General features: G+C 43.8%; 1 protein-coding gene across 1 annotated transcript in view; it reads left to right on the top strand.

The window, feature by feature from the left end:
• LOC136858108 (C3 and PZP-like alpha-2-macroglobulin domain-containing protein 8) overlaps positions 1–23,139 on the top strand; it is a 589,070-nt gene that overhangs the window by 489,128 nt on the left and 76,803 nt on the right. Inside the window, exons 11-12 of the mRNA XM_067137410.2 lie at positions 15,363–15,585; positions 16,191–16,341. Coding sequence (XP_066993511.2) covers positions 15,363–15,585; positions 16,191–16,341 — 374 coding nt within the window. The remainder of the gene's footprint in view (positions 1–15,362; positions 15,586–16,190; positions 16,342–23,139) is intronic.

Here is a 23,139-nt window from a genome sequence, read left to right as displayed (position 1 = left end):
CCAAACTTCCATAGTTTAGGTGGTGTAAAATACCGAAAAAGGAAATGAGTGTCCTTGGATCCAAGTAAGAGTGGTGGATTCGTGCGGATTCCGGAAGCTAATAGTAATTTCCTTCTTCCCCACTTTTCCCACATCTGTGGGGTCGCGGGTGCGAAATGTGTCGCACATGTGGATTTGGCCCTGTTTTACGGCCGGATGTCTTTCCCGACGCCAACCCCATATAGAGGGATGTAATCAGTGGTGTGTGTTTATTTGGTGGTTGGTAATGTAGTATGTTGTCTGAATATGAATATGTTGGGACAAACACCCAGTCCCAAGCCAGGAGAATTATTCAGACGCGATTAAAATCCCCGACCCAGCCGGGAATCGAACCCGGAACCGTCTGAACCGAAGGCCTCAACACTGATAATTCAGCCAAGGAGTCGGACTCCGGAAGCTAATATTAATGCACATTATATATAAAATGCTCAATAAAAGAACTTTCGTTAAAACTCCTGGGGTGTCTGGACTCCTTGGACGACAACCCCGTCCCCCGGCTACCTCCGTTACTCCCATTCCAACATAACTGCAGCATTTCATATATTCCGCGTAGAAGTGAAATGAATGCAAGAATAAACACTTTGAGTAAGGATGCAATATTCTGGTTTAGAACAAATACGGTAATGTTATAATAATAATGGTCATGTGGTAAGCAATAAAGAAGTGACATTTTATACAAATAATGCGGCAAAGATACACACACAAACACACACGCGTGCGCTTGCGCGCGCGTCGAATACAGGTTTCTCGTCCTTCTTGTCCATGGCTAGATGATGAAGGCAAGAGAATGATGGCCCACCGTGACTCGTTATTTCGACATTATAAACAAACCCTAGATGATACAGACTTCGAATCTAATCGCATCTTAAGAAATCGCACAAAGCAGTTAATCAGAAATTTAAAAAATGCATATATTTTCGGATTTCAGCTAACAACTTAAATTCTAATCGCACATGGGACCAACTTAGAGCTCTGGGAATAGGAAAACATCAACAGAGATAGACAACTCCTGACATTCCACTTGACGAACTGAACGATTACTTTAGTAGAATAAATATTCAACCTACCCAAATTAACTGCACCGACTCACCGCCCTCCCCTCCAGCCAATCCGCCATTCACATTTCACAGTGTCACAGAAAATCAGGTTAAAAGGCTTTGTACTCGATTGAATCAAAGACTACAGGTGTATATGATATTCCTATTACTTTTATACATAACATTATGAGTAACCGTCAACAGCGTGTAACAGTAAACGACAAGGCCTCTAAATGGAAAATGAAACTTAGTGTTGCCCCACAGGGCAGTATTCTACGGCCCCTAAGTTTCTGTATTTATATCAATGACATACCATCTGTGACAGGAAATAACACACATGACCTCTGTGCTGACGATCTTTAAATAGGCTATATCGACACTGCAAGACAAGATATTAACATGGACCTCCGACGACTCAGCGTATATGCACAACGAAGCTCTCTTATACTAAACTGCAAAAAAACTCAGACAATTATAATTGTATCACGAAAATTACTGAGCTTCTCAAACAATGTCGCAATCCCGCCTATCGTACTGAATGGTAACATTATTCCCTACAGTAAAACGGTTAAAAATCCCGGCGTAATGATGAATGTAACAGTTGATTGGTCTGATCAAACGAAAGAAATACGTAAAAAGATTTTTGGAGTACTTCACCCTCTTAAACGACAGAGGAATGCATTTCCATTTGAGCTACAGGCCAAACTAATACAGACACTCATTTTCCCTATTCTTGATTATTGTGACGTTGTTTTAGTTGACATGACGAGAGAAGAAACACTTAAACTTCAACGAGCACTGAATTCCTGCCTGCGATTTATTTACAATATCGAGTACCGTACGATTTTCATATCACCCCATACTATCAGGCTGTCTCACGGTTGATGTCTGATAAACGTCGGCAGCTGCACACTTTGACGATGGTGATCAGAGTGGTAGCTGAAAGTCAGCCAATGTATATTTCTTCTAAATTCGTCTTTTTATCATCATTTCGCAACATTAATACACGTTCTAAATCCATTCTTTCTATTCCACTGCACCGCACAAATAAAATTATTAGATCATTTGTGGTGACTGTCGCCAGATTATGGAATTCCCTGCCAGTTCAGGTCAGAGAAACTAGCTTTTTAAAATCACGATTTAAGGTCACCTGCCGAGACTACCTGCTGAGGACAGCTGACTGAATGGTTGAAATATGAATGTGTGCGTTCCTGAGGAATAGCCATGTTTAAGAGTTTTTAATATTAATTAGTTCTAATATTAATTTACATACATACATTATCATTATAGACTGTTATGCCTTTCGGCGTTCAGTCTGCAAGCCTCCGTGAATTTACTAAACGTCGCCACAATCCTCGATTTGCAACTAGTGTTGTGGCCTCATTTAGTTCTATACCTCTTATCTTTAAATCGTTAGAAACCGAGTCTAACCATCGTCGTCTTGGTCTACCTCTTCTTCTTTTACCCTCCATAGCAGAGTCCATTATTCTCCTAGGCAACCTATCCTCCTCCATTCGGCTCACATGACCCCACCACCGAATATTTAGTAAGTAATTTATTTAAATTTATTTTAAATTCTTATGTAGTTTTAACTATTTTAAGAATCTCAGTATTTTATTTAAGATTTTGATTAGTGTGTGGTTAAGTGTACAAGAGGGCCTGGAGCCCTAACTTCGCCACTGTACTGAAGGCACTAATAAACAGATAAATAAATAAATAAATAAATAAATAAATAAATAAATAAATAAATAAATAAATAAATAAATAAATAAATAATGTAAAGCGTATGGGTATAGATATTTTGTTAGTTGGTAAAGAAAACTACAATTTACAACAAATGCTATGTAGGGTTTACCTTGTCCTGTTAGTTTCCAACGTGATTAGGGCCACGCAGCTGTGAGCTTGCATCCGGGAGATAGTGGATTCGAACCCCACTGTCGGCAGCCCTGAAAATGTTTTCCCGTGGTTTCCCCATTTTCACACCAAGCAAATGCTAGGGCCGTACCTTAATTAAGGCCACGGCCGCTTCCTTCCCACTCCTAGGCATTTCCTATCCCGACGTCGCCATAAGACCTATCTGTGTCTGTGTGACGTAAAGTAAATTGTTAATTACTTTTCCACGCAAGTCTGGGATACAGAATATAGTAGTATAAAGTTAGAGTTTCGTGACGCTAATATTCGTATCTATAATTTTTATTAACGTGCCAGAAATCAACGACACTGAGCTGTTGCCATTTCAACACCGTTTTAAGGGTTACCGATCCAATCCGGGATTTGAACCTGCGAACTCAGGCACAGAAGGACAGCGACTCAACCAACTGAGCCACATGAAAAGGAGGCGTTTGTGATTATTGTTATAAATAGATGCAGCTAGTATTTTTACAAAGGTTTTATGAGGAGCATTTATTAAGGCGTGCGTTTTCTTACTGTCCTAAACGCACGAGGCCGGACAGAAGAACTAGCTGGAAGCTAAGGAACCTTGCAGGGGTGTCGCTTCCTTCTCTGTTCACTTTTCCAAATTAAACTCCATGACGTAACAGCCTCGAAGCGCCATCGCCTACCAAGCGACGGCTGTTCAGCCCGGAGGCCTGCAGATTACGAGGTGTTGTGTGGTCAGCACGACGAATCCTCTCCGCTGTTATTCCTGGCTTTCTAGACCGGGGCCGCCATCTCACCGTTAGATAGCTCCTCAATTATAAAAACGTGGGCTGAGTGTACCTCGAACCAGCCCTCAGATCCAGGTAAAAGTCCCTGACCTGGCTGGGAATAGAACCCGGGGCCTCCGGTAAGAGGCAGGCACGCAACCCGTACACTGTGGGGCCGGCTGGTACTTTTAGGTCTCCTTATTTTCGAATTTGACTTAAGACATCCTGCATTCGATTCCCGGCACTGACAGAGTTAAGAAAGGCATGGGATGGGGAGGATGCAGCCTTGTTTTTGGGTGCAGTAGAGTTTTCCTTGAGTCTCTCGTAATCGAAATATACGGCCTGGAAGGTAGTCACCTTCACGGGGTGTAGTACCAAAGTGGTTCCTTTTTTTTTTTTTAAGAAGACAAATTAAATGAAGATTCTACTTCCTCACAAACGAAGAACGATATTATCAATAATGCAGCCGGTTTATGTTAAAAGTACAAAAGCTATGATTGTACATGGTAACAATCAAAACCAACAATATCTACTGAAGATCCGTCACCGCACTCGGTAGGACCGGCTTTCTTTTCATATTCACCGGGCGAGTTGGCCGTGCAGTTAGGGGCGCACAGCTGTGTGCTTGCATCCGGGAGATAGTGGGTTCAAACACCTCTGTCGGCAGCCCTAAATATGGTTTTCTGTGGTTTCCCATTTTCACACCAGGCAAATGCTGGGGCTGTGCCTTAATTAAGGCCACGGCCGCTTCTTCCCACTCTCAGCCCTTTCCTTTCCCATCGTCGCCATTGAAGACCTACGGTGCGACGTAAAGCAAATTCTAAATAAAAAATAAAAAATCTTTTCACAACCCCTTCCAAGGGAAAGTTGTATCCACTGCATCCACTCACCATTTAAGGTACAAGGTAAGTCCGAAGAATGGTTGGATACTCAAAATACACCACCATAAATGATGCGGTTCTGACTCAAAAGTATAAGGAAAGGTAAGGGACGGGATCTAGTTTTTAAGTAGAATCCGTATCAATAGAACGTGACTTCCCATTTTAAACGTGTTTCATGTATCGACTGCGATTCAAGCCTGGGCCGTCCTGATGAGAAGATAGAAGCATTGGAACCGAGTTATCATGCCCGCCAAGTATAAAGTATTTACCCGCACTTTTGATGGTGCCATTTGAGGTTCCAATCAGTCCCCGGGCATTTGACAAAGTATATAGGCCTACCTATCGAACTTAGGCACGCATCCGCGATTAGCCGGCCATACACGGAAAGGAATTCTGACAGGCGAGGTCTTTTGTGACGCATACCGACAGGCTAGGGCTGCTCGTTAGTGAGCAAGGTCAGTTTGAGGCGTTATCCGCTACAGACCAGATCTGTTGTCAGCACCTCAATGGAAAGACCTCGCCTCACAGATCAAGCCTCCTGTAAGGAAAGCATGGAGTGGGCAAAGGCACTGCTAGGGAAATTTATTGAAAGTACAAAGAGCGGCTGTGTCTCTGACAATTAAAACATGAGGTGTCGCAATCAAGCGTTCTTCAGTATCCTCCTTTCCTCCTTCTTCAGCTTAGAAGCTACAATATCCACAGTAAATACGCTTTCAACCAGACTGTTCTCCAGTAAGAGCTACGCAAAACAAGTCATTTTTTACTAGTGGCTTACGTCGCACCGACACAGATAGGTCTTATAACGACGATGGGATAGGGAAGGGCTAGGAGTTGGAAGGAAGCGGCCGTGGCCTTAATTAAGGCACAGCCCATAGCATTTGCCTGGTGTGAAAATAGGAAACCACGGAAAACCATTTTCAGGGCTGCCGACAGTGGGATTCGAACCCACTATCTCCCGGATGCAAGCTCACGGCTGCGCGCCCCTAACCGCACGGCCAACTCGCCCGGTAAACAAGTCCATTATGTATGTGTTGTGTATGTTTGGTATTCAGTTCGAAGGCTGGTCTGATCCTCCACAGTTATGCCAACAGCTGTCATAGATAGCCTAGGCATCACTGGAAGAAGCGTACGAGGGAAATGAGGAGTGAGATAGCTTCCCGTTGCTTTCCTCGCCGAGCCAGAAGTTGCTCGCATATCAGTCTGCCAAACCCACTGAAATGCACGCACCAGCTGACCCTATGCGTGATATTTTCATATCATTCATAACAGGGACTGGCTGCATAAGGAATGGTATTACTAGCATCACTCGTACCTCAGTCACTTTCATATTGTCAAAGCCAAGGATAAGACTGAGAAGGATGAAACATTTAACGTAATAATGAGAAAAATCCATTCATGCCTACTTTTTTTTTTTTTTTGCTAGCTGCTTTACGTCGCACCGACACAGATAGGTTTTATGGCGACGATAGGATAGGAAAGGCGTATGAGTTCGAAGTAAGTGGTCGTGGCCTTAATTAAGGTACAGCCCCAGTATTTGCCTGGTGAGAAAATGGGAAACCACGGAAAACCATATTCAAGGCTGTCGACAATGGGATTCGAACCCACTATCTCCCGGATGCAAGCTCACAGCCGCGTGCAACTGACCGCACGGCCAACTCGCCCGGTACATGCTTACCTAACATCATATCATAAACGCTGTTGTCCATTCGCAAGTAATTCTTGTAATCGTCCGGTTCATTTTCTCTCAGGTGTTGTATCAGACTCATGTGACTAAAGCTGTCTCGCTGTCCTATCCATGATTTCATCCACTTCGATCGATTTTTTTGTTTGCATGATTTAACATATAGCAAAATGCACATTCCAACAGCCGCAACAGCATTTTTTCCCCTCTGGACACCGTCTGCTTCGATGTCCATCGCACAGTTCTAAGTACGGCAGACCCGACCGGCAAGGATTTCAAACTAGTTTGAAAGGCCAGCGGATGAGGCTTGGCCTGCTGAGAACAAAGGGATCATTCCATTAACGAGAGGGTCTGGAATGTTGACAGATTATGTTGCACAACACGGCAGGCTTGGTGTCACAGTTGACGGCGAGCAGCGGGCCGGGTCTCTGAAGGTCACGCCTGGCAGGCGGTCTGTCGGATCTGGCCCCAAAGGCGAGGCCTGCCAAAGAATCTGTCCGTGTATGGCCAGCTATTGTCTTGGCACTGTAAGAATTTAAAAAAAAAATCATAACTTACCGAGGATGCACATAGTGTTGGCTTTTCAGTGACAAAACGGTCCCTTCTTCAAAAAATGTTACTTATATGGCACAAAATGAGGAACTAACGTGCAGATCACAATCCTGTCACAGTCTTCCCAACGCTGCAACTCAAATACAGCACACCTCTCAACCACGGTACAACCCGAGGATCCCTAGGACATTGTTGTTTCCTGGAACCGATCTGCAAAAGCTGACACGATGTTGTAAGCTTGCAGCTGTTTCTGGACGTGGGCCCCGTTATCTCGGTGGTCACGTTCCGGCCCCCTACTGAGTAATCCCTTGCTAACTGGCTCTTTCTTCATGTCTTGACATTTGTTAATACACGGTTTCATTCCCAATACTGAGGCCTCTACAGGAAAATATCCTCGCGCATCACAATCCTAAGTGTCTTCCTTTCATTCAAGTAGTACAAATATGGAGAATTATGTATGTCCCTATTGAGCCCTACTAATAGATTCTTGTCGCTACGTTAACTTAACATTTCGGCGTACGATTTTAAGTTGTTCGTACCGTACGTAAAACAACGGCTAATCCTCGCTCTAGTTTCAGGAAATATTTTGGGGGGGGCCCGGCCCCCCTGGGCCCCCCCCCTGGCTACGCCAGTGGTATGTTACATGCCTCTAGATGAGGGTTTCTTAAGGTTCTCAGCAATGTTTGTGTCATGACACCCTTAAACCCTACTCTATAAAAATGAACATAAACACAACTTTACAGCCAGGTAATACATTTTATTGAAAACTGATTGTCTCATACAGTGTGTAGTAGTATAAAATACACGGGTTCTGCGGCCACCGCCACCACCGGCCCTTGGGAGATGCTTCCAGCTCATGGTATGTGCTGACTAAGAATGCATGTTTAACCTCGTGTGACCTCACTTGAAAAGTACGGCGGTTGGTTAAGAGCGCGCTCACATGATCTTACGCTGGCTACGTGTCCAGGCTTAACCTCACAGACCTTAGGTTCGCCCTCAGGCCTAAGGGCGTTAACCTTACAGACCTAAGTTCGATGCCGAGGCTAACCGCATAACAGTGCAGGCTGAACCTTACATGATGTTAATGGCTAAGAGTGCAGGCTTAGCCTAACGCTAACCAGGCGTTAACCTAACCGGTTGCTTTTCCCTACATCCTGGCTAGAAGTGCAGTCTTAACCTTACACCGACCAATTGCAAACCTAAACGATTGCCCTTCCCTACTCCAGCTCGGACATAACTTTGCACTCTATCTAATTGTACAGGCTTAACCTCACGCTGACAAGGCTTTAACCTGACCGGAAGCACTTCCCTACACTAGCTTAGGCGGCTGCACGTTGAACTAACAGAACTAGGAGATGGTGTAAGACTTAATACATATGCTTTATTCATAGGAAGCGTAATGTTGAAAGGCACCCTCAGGGGCTTGGAACTGAACCCAGAAGAAGATAGCGGCAAGGGAATTGGGAGATGCTGTAAGACTTAATACATATGCTTTATTCATAGGGGCGTAACATCAGAATGCAACCTCATGGGCTTGAAGCTCAACTTGGAAGAAGATGGAGGCTGCACACATTGTGTTAATGGGACTAAGGAGTTGGTGTTAGACATAATACATGTGCTTTATTCATAGGGGCTTAATATTGGAGAGTCTTTGGGACTCGAAGCTGAGCGGCTGCAGAGTCCAATATGCTAGCGTTTGAGCAGATGCTGAGATTCGACCCCAGGCTTAACCAAACTAGACGAGATGAGACATGGTCTAGGATTTTTTTGGAGTTGAGCTTGGAACAAGATGGTGGCTACACATTGTTTTAATAGGACTAGGGAGATGGTGATATACTTCATTTATAGCTCGAAGCTGAGCGACCGCTGAGTCAAATATGCTAGCATCAGATGCGTAACACGCTGGTGGTTTTGAATATTTGGAACACTGAATGCTTGATTGTAACATTTCGAGCTTCTAGATTTTAACGCTAGAAACTTTCAATTGCCTACCGTAATGTTTACATTACTTAGAGATTAAAACTTTGTGTTCAGAACCGAAGAAATATATCCGCGCTACACATGAGGAATCGAACTCACAAGTCAGCACTCTTTCCCACGGACTGCTGACTATCATAGTAACTAAATTACTGTGCGTTAAATTCAAAACACCTAACGTTTGAGCTGCGAGAAATCCCTATCCCGACTTCTACGGAAAAAAAAGTGCTGAAAATGTATTATGAAGCGAGCAACGTCATGCCTGAGCAGAACTGTTACTGCAAGTAGCAAGGGTTACCAACCTAGCAAAAATTTGCGTATGTAGCTTTTTATGCATTTAGCCAGGCGCTCCTACATGGCATCGCCCCAGTCTGCGTGTGAAAAAATATGCATACCTTTGAACTTTGGCCGACTGCCCTTCCCTACACCAGCTCGGGCATAACTTTATACCCTACCTAATTGTGCAGGTTTAATCCCACGCTAACCAGGCGATAACACAACTGGTTTCCCTTCCCTATACAAGCTTAACGCCTACGCGTTAGTAGGTGCGCTGTGTATGTTTTAAAACAATGTGTGCTGCGTCAGCATTTTCACACGGTTCTGGCGGTAAATTTTGATTTTTTTCTGAATCAGCATTTTTTCAGCATTGCTCTCTCTTCCAGAGGACCACCTCCCGGTCCTCGACCAAAACTATTGCAGGCTTCTTTGGTAAGAAGCCAGGCATGACTACCTTCACTGTGGGAAGTGGCCAAGAACGCACCTCTTCGTCGTGTTTTATCAAATACTTTAATACACCAATACCGGACACCTCTGTCTCAACAGCATTGAGTCGAGTGCGAACAGCGATGGTGGTGACATCTAGCGTGTTGGTGTGAACTGCATACTCGTCTATACTACAGCTGAGAGGAATGCACTACACTCATTGGAAATATTTTTGTTAAAATAATAAATTGAATAATCATAATAATTAAGAATGACATTTTAAAATATGAAATGCCTCTTTCATAAACCTCCAAACGAGCATTATGTTACCCGTGCCTTTCGCTATGTCTTGAAAATTAAAAGCAGCATTTGTTTGAGGATCCAACCATCCTCTGGGGGAAATATTTAACAACTACTCTCTCCAGTTTTTTCTAGCCTGGCGAAGGACGTTGTATGGCCTTAGCCTAGTTTTGTGGCCGGATGCCTTTCCTACCACCAATCGTATGTGGAGGGATATATATTCACTACCTCGTGTTTCTGTGGTTGTTTCTCGTGTGATGTGATGTATATATTAGAAGATGGGTATGAATACGAACACAAACCCGTAGCCCCCGATCTACAGGAATTAACAGACGCGAATAAAATCTCCGACTCAGTCGGGAATCGTACCAGGGTCCTCTGAACCGAAGGCCAGTACGCTGACCTTTCCGTGGTGGTGATAATTTTTTAAGAGGAAGTACAACTGGCCAGCCATCCTCTATTGACACTAATCAGAAGGGAAATGGAAGAGATCCAACACTCCGAAGAATGAAGGTATCATAAAAACGGGGGGCACGAAGCGCTAACCATTCAGCCAAAGCGCCAGAGCGGGCAGATAACTTAACAACATCCATGATTTATTACAATTTTGGGAAAGAGAAGCTATAATTAAGGAACAGGAGTTCTGATCCATTATTTTGACTTCTTCTTTTCGATAGGCCGATCTTCCCGAATGCTACAGGAGAACTCAGCTCACGCTGCTCTCTCGTTTTTGCTGTACTTTGAATTTTCTGTTTTACCTCTGAAGACAGAAATACATAATATCTACATTGGGGTTACGGTGAGTGAACTAGGATGTTCTTGACAAGGAAGAAGTGTTCAGAATTTCCTAAAGTCTTTCACAAATTTATGCATGAAGCATTACCATACACACGTATTGAAATTAGTTGGACTGGTGCTCAAGCCTATGCCTGTAATACACTGAAATAATTGTCTTGCCCGCTTCTGTGGTGTAGTGGTTCATGTCATTAGCTAATACCCCCGGAGGCCCGGGTTCGATTCCAGGCTCTGCCACGAAAATGAAAAGTGGTACGAGGGCTGGAACGGGGTCCTCTCAGCCTCGGGAGGTCAACTGAATAGAGGTGGGTTCGATTCCCACCTCAGCCATCCTGGAAGTGGCCATCCTTCTCCAGGCAAATGCCGGGATGGTACCTAACTTAAGCCGCTTCCTTCCCTCTTCCTTGTCTATCCCTTCCAATCTCCCTATGCCCCCGCAAGGCCCCTGTTCAGCATAGCAGGTGAGGCCGCCTGGGCGAGGTACTGGTCATCCTCTCCAGTTATATCCCCCGACCCAGATTCTGAAGCTCCAGGACACTGCCCTTGAGGCGGTAGAGGTGGGATCCATGGCTGAGTCCGAGGAATAAAACCGACTCTGGAGGGTAAACAGATAAAGAAGAAGAATTTTCTTACGCCGGGCTGAGTGGCTCAGACGGTTGATGCGATGGCCTTACGATCCAAATTTGGCAGGTTCGATCCTGGCTCAGTCCGGTGGTATTTGAAAGTGCTCAAATACGTCAGCCTCGTGTAGGTAGATTTACTGGCATGTAAAATAATTCCTGGGGGATTATATTCCGGCACCTCGGCGTCTCCGAAAACCGTAAAAGTACTTAGTGGGACGTAAAGAAAATTATTATTATTATTATTATTATTATTATTATTATTATTATTATTATTATTATTTTCTTACAGTAAAAAAATGACTGGATTCGAAACTCATGTCCTTCAATTTTCATTTTCAAGACTACCGCGATAACCATTACGCTACAGGCCCACAAGTTTTCGTTTGTGAAATTTATGGTACTGTTTAACAATGTGGACCCTCAAGTTTGAGTATACTAGAGTTCCATATATGTTAATATTATTGTTTTACGTCCCACTAACATTTCAGTAGAGTATTTGATTGATTTTCCTAATATAAGGGTCATAGAATGTAACCTCAACACAGATGCGAGGTCATAACTTTTTTAATACTTGCTATCCTTATCAGTTCCCATGCCCATTAGCTTGTGGGTAATTTGTTCAGCGCATAACACTTTTCTTGGAATATAACTGCAATGTAAGATTATTTAGTGACAAACACTGATACATTGTAAACAACACGGCAGTGCGCCAAGAATCATACAGATGACAATATGTTATTGAAGAGTTGGTCACACCAAGCCATGTAGGTAGCAGCACTATCGACTTTCTCCCTGAAAACAGCAAGCTGTCCGGTATTATCATATTAAAGTATTTGGTTTTATAGAGTGGTCGTGAGGGGTGGGGAGGTAGTGGGAGAATAGCTAGTGCGCCTGCGTGAGGGAAACTACAGAGCAGTCTTGCGGCGACTTCGTGAGTTACGTAAACAAGTGACTAGAGATATAACAGAACACTCCCACGCGACTAAGAAGAAAAGCAGAGTTACGCTGCCTAGTAGCTAGTTGCTCAGATTGCTAACAGATCGCGCACTAGCAGTTCGCTGTTTTCCGCTAGGTAGCGCATGCGAGCAAGATGGCTGACATGCGCCTATCTAACCGCCAATTTTAAAACTTTTTGTGTGTTTAGAACTCACGCGGTCTCTTATTATCTTACCTCATCCATAAATTTAAAATCTAGATGTATTTTATAATGAACAGGAAAGTTTAGGACAGTCCTGTACAATTTGTTGTGTTCTGAACCGAAAAGAACATTATGCTCGTTAAGGGAGTGGTGCGTGATGTGAGGAGGAGGAGGAGGAGGAGGAGGAGGAATGTGGAGCGCACTTCTTACAGTTTACTCTGATGGGCGCGTGTAGGAACAGACTTTACTGCTTATTCTTAACGGCTGAGTTTAAAATGGCTAGTTGCGCATGCGTAGAGGTAGCATACATGTGCAGCAAGACATAGTGCACTTGAACAGTCAGCATACAATTTCTTGTGCTCTGAACAGAAAAGAACATCTACATGTTTATTTTTGGTGAATGAACCTCACCAGCTTGACACTTCTAAGAGGAGTCGGTAAGTGGGACACTTTGAAAGGGAGAGTGTGTGATCAGTGTGAGGTTAAACCTACACTCCTAGCCATTAACATCATGTAGGGTTAAGCCTGCACTGTTATGCGGTTAGCCCCGGCATCGAACTTAGATCTGTAAGGTTAACGCCCTTAGGCCTAGGGTCGAACCCGAGGTCTGCAAGGTTAAGCCTGAACACGTAACTAGCGTAAGGTCATGTGAGGTTAAGAGCGCGCTCTTAGCAAACCGCCCTACTTTTCGAGTGAGATCACACGACGTTAAACATGCACTCTTAGTCAGCACATTCCATGAGGTGGAGGCCTTTCCCAGGTGTCGGTGGTGGCAGTGGCCGCAGAATCCGTGTATTTTATACTACTGTGTGTGATATACACAACGTACGAAGAAAAACTGTAAAAATATAGAAACGGGTACTCAAGGATTATTACATAGAATGTTACTTGCTTCCAAGTTTACCTTATAATGATCGAGGGAGAGAGATGTATTCAATACGCTTGCCAGGGACGAACCCCTCCGCCCCTAGACGTACATTTACTTTTATAACCAGAAATTCTGTTTTAGACGCCATACTCCATTGCTTATAACGGTGATTGGTTCACGTAACGAAGAGGATGACGTCACTGACACCTAGGTTGAGGCCGAGAATTTGTAACCAACCATTGCCACACTCCCTTTTCTATCGCCGCGGCGCATACTGTCCGCACGGCAAGAAAAAAAAGTATAGCCATACCAAACCAACAGTTGGCAGCATTGTCGTTCCTCTCGGCGCTCCCTCTCAGCGCTACTAGTGCGACAGTGAACTGGCGGGCGCCACCTAGCGGTCGCTCGTGTTACTAAACCGTGAGTATCTCTTTCTATAGTTTCGCCGAAAAACGTGATGATGATGATGATGATTATGCCATTGGTTTTACGTCCCAGTAACTAATTTCACCGTTTTCGGAGACGTCGTGGTGCCCACCGGAGTGTAATCCCGCACTTCCTTCTCGTGACATTAAATCTACCGACACGAGGCTGACATATTTAAGCACCTTCAAATACCACCGGACTGGGTCGTGATCGAACCTACCAACTTAAGCTCAGGAGGTCAACGCTCTACTGCCTGAGCTACACAGCCAAGCGCCGAAAAAGATCCCAATCATGCAGACATTAATGGTCATTGGAAACAAAAATGAAATCAAATTCTTCTTCTAGCGCTTTTCTGATACCTGTGGAGTCGCGAGTGCGAAGTGTGTCACACATGTGTATTTGGCCTTGTTTTACAGCCGGATGCCCTTCCTTATGCCAACCATCTTTGAAGGGATGTAATTATTATTGCGTATTTCTGTGGTGGTTGGTAGTGTGGTGTGTTGTCTAAATTTGAAGAGAAGACTGTTGGGACAAACACCCAGTCCTCGAGCCGGAAGAATTTTTTAAATTTCGTGTGGCTATTTATAGCCGAGTGCGGCCCTTGTATTTTTTTTTTTTTGCTAGGGGCTTTACGTCGCACCGACACAGATAGGTCTTATGGCGACGATGGGATAGGAAAGGCCTAGGAGTTGGAAGGAAGCGGCCGTGGCCTTATTTAAGGTACAGCCCCAGCATTTGCCTGGTGTGAAAATGGGAAACCACGGAAAACCATCTTCAGGGCTGCCGATAGTGGGATTCGAACCTACTATCTCCCGGATGCAAGCTCACAGCCGCGCGCCTCTACGCGCACGGCCAACTCGCCCGGTTCGGCCCTTGTAAGGCAGACCCTCCGATGAGGGTGGGCGACATCTGCCATGTGCAGGCAACTGCGTGTTATTGTGGTGGAGGATAGTGTTATGTGTGGTGTGCGAGTTGCAGGGACGTTGGGGACAGCACAAATACACAGCCCCCGAGGTAATAGAATTAACCAATGAAAGTTAAAATCCCCGACCCGGCCGGGAATCGAACCCGGGACCCTCTGAACCGAAGTCCAGTACGCTGACCATTCAGCCAACGAGACGGACCGCCGGATGAATTAATCACACGCGATTAAAATCTCCGATCCGGCCTTGAATCGAATCCGGGACCCTCTGAACTGAAGGCCTCAATGCTGACCATTCAGCCAAGGAGTCGGACAAAAATGAAATACAATTATCATGTGAAAATTGAACAATGAAATACAAATATTTAATTCAGCTTTAAAGTTCATATGTGTGAGAATAATGTTGTTATTGTTGTTATCAGACGTGAATAGCAGGACGAATCGGTTGAATGTCTTCTTGTTTCCTTTGTTTGTTTGTTTTTTGACAAGGCAACACGAATGTTATCTTAGGCATCATATCGATTTTCAACTTTTTGTCTTCATAAAACTGTATGCGTAAATATAATTTAGGTGTGATACTTTTTTTAATTATTACTATGCATGGCTAAAAATAAAATTTCTCAAATACCCTTCTCCTGTTCACATTAAAATGTTAGTGAACATAAACGTTAAATTGTTATTTGACATTCATGGAACCGCTGGTTTAGTTCAAAGAAAGGGTAAGAAATACTGTAGTTCTAGAATGTGACTAACTATCTGAATGTTGTTTACCGCAGCTCGGAGGCAGCAGTGTCCGTGGTGACCCCGGAAGAGACCGGCAAGTGGGCGGTGTGGGCGCTCACTCTGTCCCCCGGAGCAGGACTTCGCTTCTCAGCACCTCTCCCGCTCACAGTTTTCCGACCTCTCACCGTGGCTTTCAACTTACCTAACAGCCTCCGAGTGGGTGAGACCGTCGAAGTTGACGTGCGCATTGGCAACAACATCAATTCCTGCATGGACGTGAGTATACCCCTACATACTAAAGCTACTTCATAAAATAATGTAGACAGTGTGTGATGCTATTGCATTACCGTTTTATTGGTAACGATTAACGTGTTCGTTCAGAGAGGAAGTGTATCGGGTTTGTCTTCCGGGTGCGGTCACATTTTCAGCTCGCATAAAGAGGAGCTTGATAGCCGAGTGGCATTGTTGCTGGCTTTTCTCTAAGGCAGCCTCGGTTCGAATGCCGGCCAATGCAAGTGAGATTTTTGAAATTAAAAATCACGTCCCTTGTTTGGCATTGCACGTAAAAATAGAAGTCTCATGTCCATGTTTTCAATGTCAAAAGGCATGTAAAACTGAAAATGTCCTTGTTGCGAAACTTATGGTCCTTCTTATGAAATGTTTCACACACTGTATTTAGAGAACAAATTGTAACCCCAAAGAGAACAAAAGCCTCATTATGACAGCTTACAGATTATTCTTTGTTACTTTCCTAGAAAACACTGATGATTATAATACTGTTCATCTGAAACCGCGCTTAATTTGCTGACATAAACTGTCTTCGCGTAGAATGTGCTTTATTGAAGGTATGAGAACTGATATGTATCTTGTTTACTTTCTAGGTGACCGCACTACTCGCTCTCACAGAGGGAGCACATTTCCTCAGCAATGGAATGCTCTACGTTACAGAGAAGTTACGCCTGGGGCCGCACGGCGCCACCTCCCTTGTGGTGCGGGTCGTCGTCACGAGCGCAGGAGCTAAGAACATGACAGGTACTGCCACGACAGTGTTATCAGTAGAGTGCCACTATTAATACTGTACTCTAATGTCTTGGTCAAGCAGTCCACAGTACAGAGATATGTAAAGGTTTGCATAAGGTGTAGGAGCAAAACTCGTTAAAACACCTTGAAAAGCGAAGACGCCTCCTGGCTAACCAGGAAGGAAGGCACGCCGCAGGGTAGTATTTTAGGCCCTTTGCGCTTTATTTTGTACATAAACCACATTTCATATAATTTAAAGAATTGTAGCTACCATCTTTATGCAGACGACTTTATTTGTAAGTCACTGTCACGGTAAGACCTCTAATTTGCCTCAAGCCATAACAGGCATCAATGCTGACCTTCAGTGACCTAATGCTCACTCACTCCTTGAAGACACAAGCAATCATTATTGGCTCTCAAAAATTTTTGACCACACTACGATACGAAACTATTTCTCCAGTTATACTGAATCGTAGAGTTATTCCATTCAGCCAAACTGTCAGAAATCCTGGAGTGACAATGAATGAAACTTTAAATTTGTCTGAATATATTAAGAATATGTGTAAAAAAATATTTTCGATGCTTCATTCAGTTAAATGAAACAGCGATATACCTTGTAACGTGAGAGTCAAACTCATACAAACACTAGTGCTTCCCATCCTCGACTACTGTGATGTCATTCTTGTAGACTCAACAAAAGAGCAGATTTCGAAACTTCAGCGAGCGCTTAATTGTTGCCTTGGATTTATATACAGTCTGAGTTTTGATACACATGTCACCCCATAGTGTCACATTATTTCATGGCTGAAACCCGACAAACGACGAACGTATTACATACTGATACAGATCTACAGAATGCTCTCTGACCCAGCTTAAGTAATTATCCTCCTTTCACAGCAGTAATACCCTCTCTGGTTTCTCCCTTTCTATTCCTGTTCACCGATCCTCTATGTACAACAATTCCTTTGCTGTGACGGGATCTAGACTTTGGAATTCGCTGCCTGTCAGAATCAGAAATACCCTCTCATTACTTTAAGACTGCTTGCCGAGACTACCTGCTGAATGCAGCTGACTAACTTGTATAACTGGATGATCGAATGAATGTGAGTTAGAAAAGAGTAATGCCTTTTTTGTGTAGTTATATATTTCATATGGAGCAAATGATCTACATTATTGAACACAAATATGGACGTAATAAATTAAAAGTGAATATCAAGACTCTTCAGCCAGGAAAGCGCTGGAGCTGATGCTTTCAGGAACTCTTCCCAAAAACACCTGTGAATCTTCTCTGTGGATACTCCCTAAAGATGTAGTTCATCGTCTGTTCTTGAGCTCCGCAGTGGCAAGCAGGTTAATCTAGCCATCCCCATTTGTGCAGTGTTTTTTGCACCTACCATGACCAGTTCGTACACGGTTTAGTTGGCACCACGTAGCTCTTGGTAGACCAGTTCCTGGAACATGCTCGGAAGGATCATCTAATTGTATTTGACGAAATTATGAGATATCTCTCCACCCTTCCTTCCGGACTTTGCTGATCTTGAAAGACCCTGGCTGCTTAATAATGTTATCATCCCAAATAGGCTTCCTGAATTTCAGACGCATGGTCGGTGGATTACTCAGTACTGAGTGTATCGGAAGGTGTTTAAAGTCAGGACAGATGTAATTTTTCCAAGTTCAGCAGCTTGTTGTCTTCCCAGTTGTGGAGGAGGTATACTTGCCAGTACGTGCAACCATGGCACAGGGGTTGATCTTAGTGTGACCGTTATGATCCTTAAGGTCTCATTGAGCTGAGTATTCACTCTGTGGACATGAGCACTTTTATACCATACCGGTGCACAGTAGTAGGCAACAGAGTAGACCAGAGCAAGGCTTGCCATACGAAGAGTACTTGCATCAGCACCCCATGTTGTGCCGGCTAGTTTGTGAATGATGTTATTCCTGGTCCCAAGTTTTCCTGCAGAATTCTCGATGTGTTTTCTGTAAGTCAGAGAGCGGTCGAGAGTAACTCCCAGGTATTTCGAGTTAGGATGGTTTCTCGCCCTTTTTCCGCAGAAAGTAATGTTCAGCTCTTGTTTGGAGATTCTATTGTGAAGGTGAAAAGCTGTGACCTCCGTTTTTGACGGGTTTGGGCAAAGATCCTGTGTAGATCCTGTGTCAGGATTTCTTCTCCTTCTTCAAGATGGTTAGTTTGAATTGCTATGGCAGTCATCAGCATAACAGAACTTATGGGACATTGTTTCTGGTACATCACTTGTATATAGGTTGAAGAACAACGGGGCTAAGACAGATCCTTAAGGGAGGTCATTCTTGATGGTGTACGACTTGTTCATCTTGTCACCTGTACACACTCTGAAATAACGATTTCTTAACATTGTAGAAAACAGGGCAGTGAGTCTTCTACATGGTAGTGCTTGGTAGTTCAACATTAATCCATCAATCCACACTGTATCATACGCAGCAGTTAAGTCGATTAAAGCCACGGATGTTTTCAATCCTCTTTGGAAACCTGATTCTATAAAGGATGTTAAAGCTAAGGCTTGCTCACAACAGCTTCGTTTTTCCCTGAATCTAGCCTGTTCTGGTGGTATTCTGCTGTCTAATGTGCAGTATATTCTGTTGTAAATTAGGCGTTCCAGAATTTTATAGCAAACGCTGAGGAGTTAAATTGGACGTTAGCTTGCTGGGTAGTCTGCTGGTTTCCCAGGCTTAAGGATTGCGATGATTTTTGCTATTTTGAACTCTGGTGGTGTTTTGTCCTGTAGCGAGAATATCTGAGAAGAAATTCCTGAGCCACTTCCTGCCATTACTTCCTAGGTGAGTTATAAATTCTGTAAATATACCATCCAGACCAGCTGCTTTTCCAGATTTCAAAGATCGAATTGCTTGACAGAGTTCAGCATTCGTAAAAGGAGAGGAATACGATGGGTTATCATCCAGCTGATCATTAATTGCTTTAATACTCTCTTGTATAATTTTTTTATTGACAGGCATCTATCGGAACATCTTCTGACCTCTTTTAATGTGTTGTGCGATGGATTAAGTTCAGTTCTGGAAATCGGCAGTGGTGTTGCTGCTCCAAGTTTTCTAAGAAGTGACCAACCTTTGTAACTGGAGTGGGTAAAATTAAGACCGTGTGTTGTGCTTTGCCAGTGTTCCCTTCTTTGAGTGTTCAAGGATTTTAGAATCTGAATGCCCAAGGCAGGATCTCCGTTTTCTTCGTATGCTTTAGCAAGCTTTTCAGTGTCTTCATTCCACCAAGGAATGTAGTTCCTTCTGTACCCACGGGGTATGTTACGTTTTGCTGCTCCAATAATTGTTCCAACAAAGCGTTCATAATTCTCTAGTTTAGGTGGAATCCAGCGAAGATGAGAATCAATCCCATGAGAATACTTCATCTATTGCACTTTCTTGAAGTTCCATCTGGGTTTCTGTTTTGTTCTAATTAATGGTACTTGTAAACCGATGGATAAAATAATTGGACGATGGTCACTGCGTGGAATACCTGATAGTAAATATCTTGTGTGGGGTAAAGGAATATGGTTAGCATCCATTGTTATTAGGCAGAGATCAGGATTGGTGTCTTTACGCCATCTAGTAGAATGGAAATACTTTTTGTCTTTTGCATCGTAAGACAGATGAAGTTGGATCTGGTCCATCCAGTCTGATAGCTTTTCTCCGTTTTCATCATTTTTGTCATACCCCCATGAAGTGTGATGACTGTTTAAATCTCCAAGGATGACTTATGTTTGGAAGAGGGGGATCTGGCCAGCATTCCTGTGGTGGTTTGTACACTGCAGATATTGTTGTTCCCATTACGTTGACAGAGATGATTTCAATATTACTTTGTCAGTAGCAAGAATACCTGAGTAATTATCTAAAGAACATAAAATTGATCTCATGGCCCAATAAGAAACCCATCTAAAAGACGATCAGGTAGACTCTAGAGCAAGAATACCCAGTTATAAAATTGTAGGTATGCTTGGTTCAGAAATTGATGGTTCTATCATGTATTTTCGCCTGGACATATCCGAATACAGTGTTACTTATTTGTGTAGGTTATTGTTTACTATATAATATTATGTACTCAGACTCTGCTCCCAAAGATGTATCACTACAGTGGTACCTAGGACGTTACTTTCCGTAACGTGGACACTTTATGGAACAAAGTACTGGGTGGGAAAAATGAAACTGGCCCCGAAAACATTCACAATAGTACTGATGAGGAATTTGCCCTTGTTAATGAGAATCACAGAAAATGCTGGAAATGCCCTCATCTGAAGAAATGAAAAACTGAGGATCGAAAAGTCCTGACTCCACTTCACCACCGGCAGAACTCAACACGCGAAGGTTCGTCTGGACGCTTTACCGCATGCACAACAGTAAATTTGTAAGGATACAGTTGCAGTTCCTTTTTGATAGTGTTTCGACACGAGAATCTCGTAATTCCCACGTACACACATATACGACGTTGAGATTTCGTCAGACTTCGTTCTAGGCTTTCCTTCACTCAAGCAATGTTTTCTGGTGTTCGAACTCTTAGTGGATAATTACGAATTATATTTCCTACAGAGCCCGTTTCACGTCATTTTCCCACTAAAGTTTGCATTGCAGACTTTGCTGGAGGTTTTGCCAAAACACTCCCAGCCTTAAACTCTTGCGCAGACAGTTCCACACTGGTTTTCCGCGAATCGTGCTTCGTATAACACTCGACAATGAACACGCGCTGTTTTATCGTGAGCACCATTTTGTGTTGCATTCAACTGATCACTAAACACGTCTGTTCCTCTCACTCACAGTAATGACACAGCGGGAGATGCGCACGTGCAGACGTGTGACAGCAACCGATTGGTGCATCGAAATCACAGTTTCCAGCGTTTCCTGTGATGGACAGTTCTCCTTTCTATGAACAAGGGTCAATTTCCCGTTTGTCTTAAAAATATTTTCCGGGCCAGTTTTACTTTGCCCACCTGGTAGTTAGCTCTATGCGCGGCCGCTTTTCCTCCAGTGAATTAACCCGGGACTCATTGTTGCTGGAGGCCCATGTTCGTCTTCAGAAGCGGAAGTCTTGTTTCAAAATGTTCTACTTCCTGTCGGGAAATCGATCTCACACCCTTCAGGGTGAATCGAGAATGCCTTTATCACCTCGGCTAGGCATCTCCTCGTAAAAGAACTCCTGCGGACACAATTCCGACATCTCAGCACCTCCGGAAACCGTAGTTAGTAAGGCATAAATCTACTTACTTACTTACTTACTTACTTACTTACTCACTCAATTCAGTGATCGGAAGGTCCATGAATTCCGCCCTATCTTTGTTGTAAATACCACCACTCAGCATTGTACAACGACGAGTAGTTCGACTCGTTGGCTGAACGGTCAGCGTACTGGCCTTCGTTTCAGAGGGTCCCGGGTTCGATTCCCGGCTTGGTCGGAGATTTAAACCTTCATTGGTTAATCCCAATGGCACGGGCGCTGGGTGTATGTGTTTTCATCATCATTTCATCCTCATCACGACGCGCAGGTCGCCTACAGGAGTCAAATAGAAAAACCTGCACCTGGCGAGCCGAACCCGTCCTGGGATTTTCCGGCACTAAAAGCCATACGACATTTCATTTCATTTCAACGACGAGTAGCGATTGCGATTACTACCTGCCCGGGGAAGGGGGAATTGATTGCTCAGAGAACGCTCTCCCAAGTGATCATCTCCGTCTTCACACTTACTGTTTTTTCCTTTCCCCCTTCCTCACGAATTTCGTACCCTAGTACGTGCTGGAGATCAGTGTTAACTCCGTAATTTATGACTTGTATTTGGTGTTGATGATAAAAAAGAGGAAATTGGAAAAGAGAAGTAAAAAACGTGACTACGTCCTGAACTTCACCGAAGTCATCAATATCGAGAAGAGAAGTGAGAATGAAAATGAGGTAATACATCCAAGCACAATCGATTGGTTATGAGGACCCTTCGGATGTGGAAGTACCATTCACAGGATTGAGTTAAACAAGAAACTATGAGAGCAGCTAGAGGGGACAAGTTTAATTCATTATTCTTCCTTATACAGGTCTAACGAAATTCAATAGGTACTCAAACTGCGAACGTTAGGAGAAGAGTAGGAAAAAAAATATGCTGTACTAAATAACATAGGTCGGAAACCGCCAGTCCCTCGGTGTAGGGGTAGCATGCCTGCCTCTTACCTGGAGGCTCTGAGTTCCATTCCCGGTCAGGTCAGGGATTTTTACCTGTACCTAGGGCTAGTTCGTGGTCCACTCAGCCTACGTGATTACAATTAAGGAGGTATCTAACGGTGAGATAGCGCCCCCGGTCTAGAAAGCTTTACGTCGAACCGACACAGATAGGTCTTACTGTGACGATGGGACAGGAAAGGGCTAGGAGTAGGAAGGAAGCGGCCGTCGCCTTAATTAAGGTACAGCCCCATCATTTGCCTGGTGTGAAAATGGGAAACCATGGAAAACCATCTTCAGGACTGCCGACAGTGGGACTTGAACCCACTATCTCCCGAATACTGGATACTGGCCGCACTTAAGCGATTGCAGCTATCGAGCTCGGTAGAAAGCCAAGAGGATTCGTCGTGCTGACCACATGACACCTCATAATCTGCACGCCTTCAGGCTTAGCAGCGGTTGCTTGGTAGGCCATGGCCCTTCGGGACTGTTGCGCCCTGGGGAAATAAAGATCGTAAATTGATAATTGAGGTAATTTTTAACGTGACTGAGAACGAGACTATGAAATTTCAATTCAGTTTAAGCAGTTTGGTCTATACTTGGTCTTAACGACAGATTGTACTGAAAACCTG

This window comes from Anabrus simplex, chromosome 1, assembly GCF_040414725.1.
Source record: "Anabrus simplex isolate iqAnaSimp1 chromosome 1, ASM4041472v1, whole genome shotgun sequence".
Lineage (NCBI taxonomy): Eukaryota > Metazoa > Arthropoda > Insecta > Orthoptera > Tettigoniidae > Anabrus > Anabrus simplex.
The sequence above is the reverse complement of the archived record's forward strand: the minus strand, read 5'-3'. Positions and strand labels throughout refer to the sequence as shown.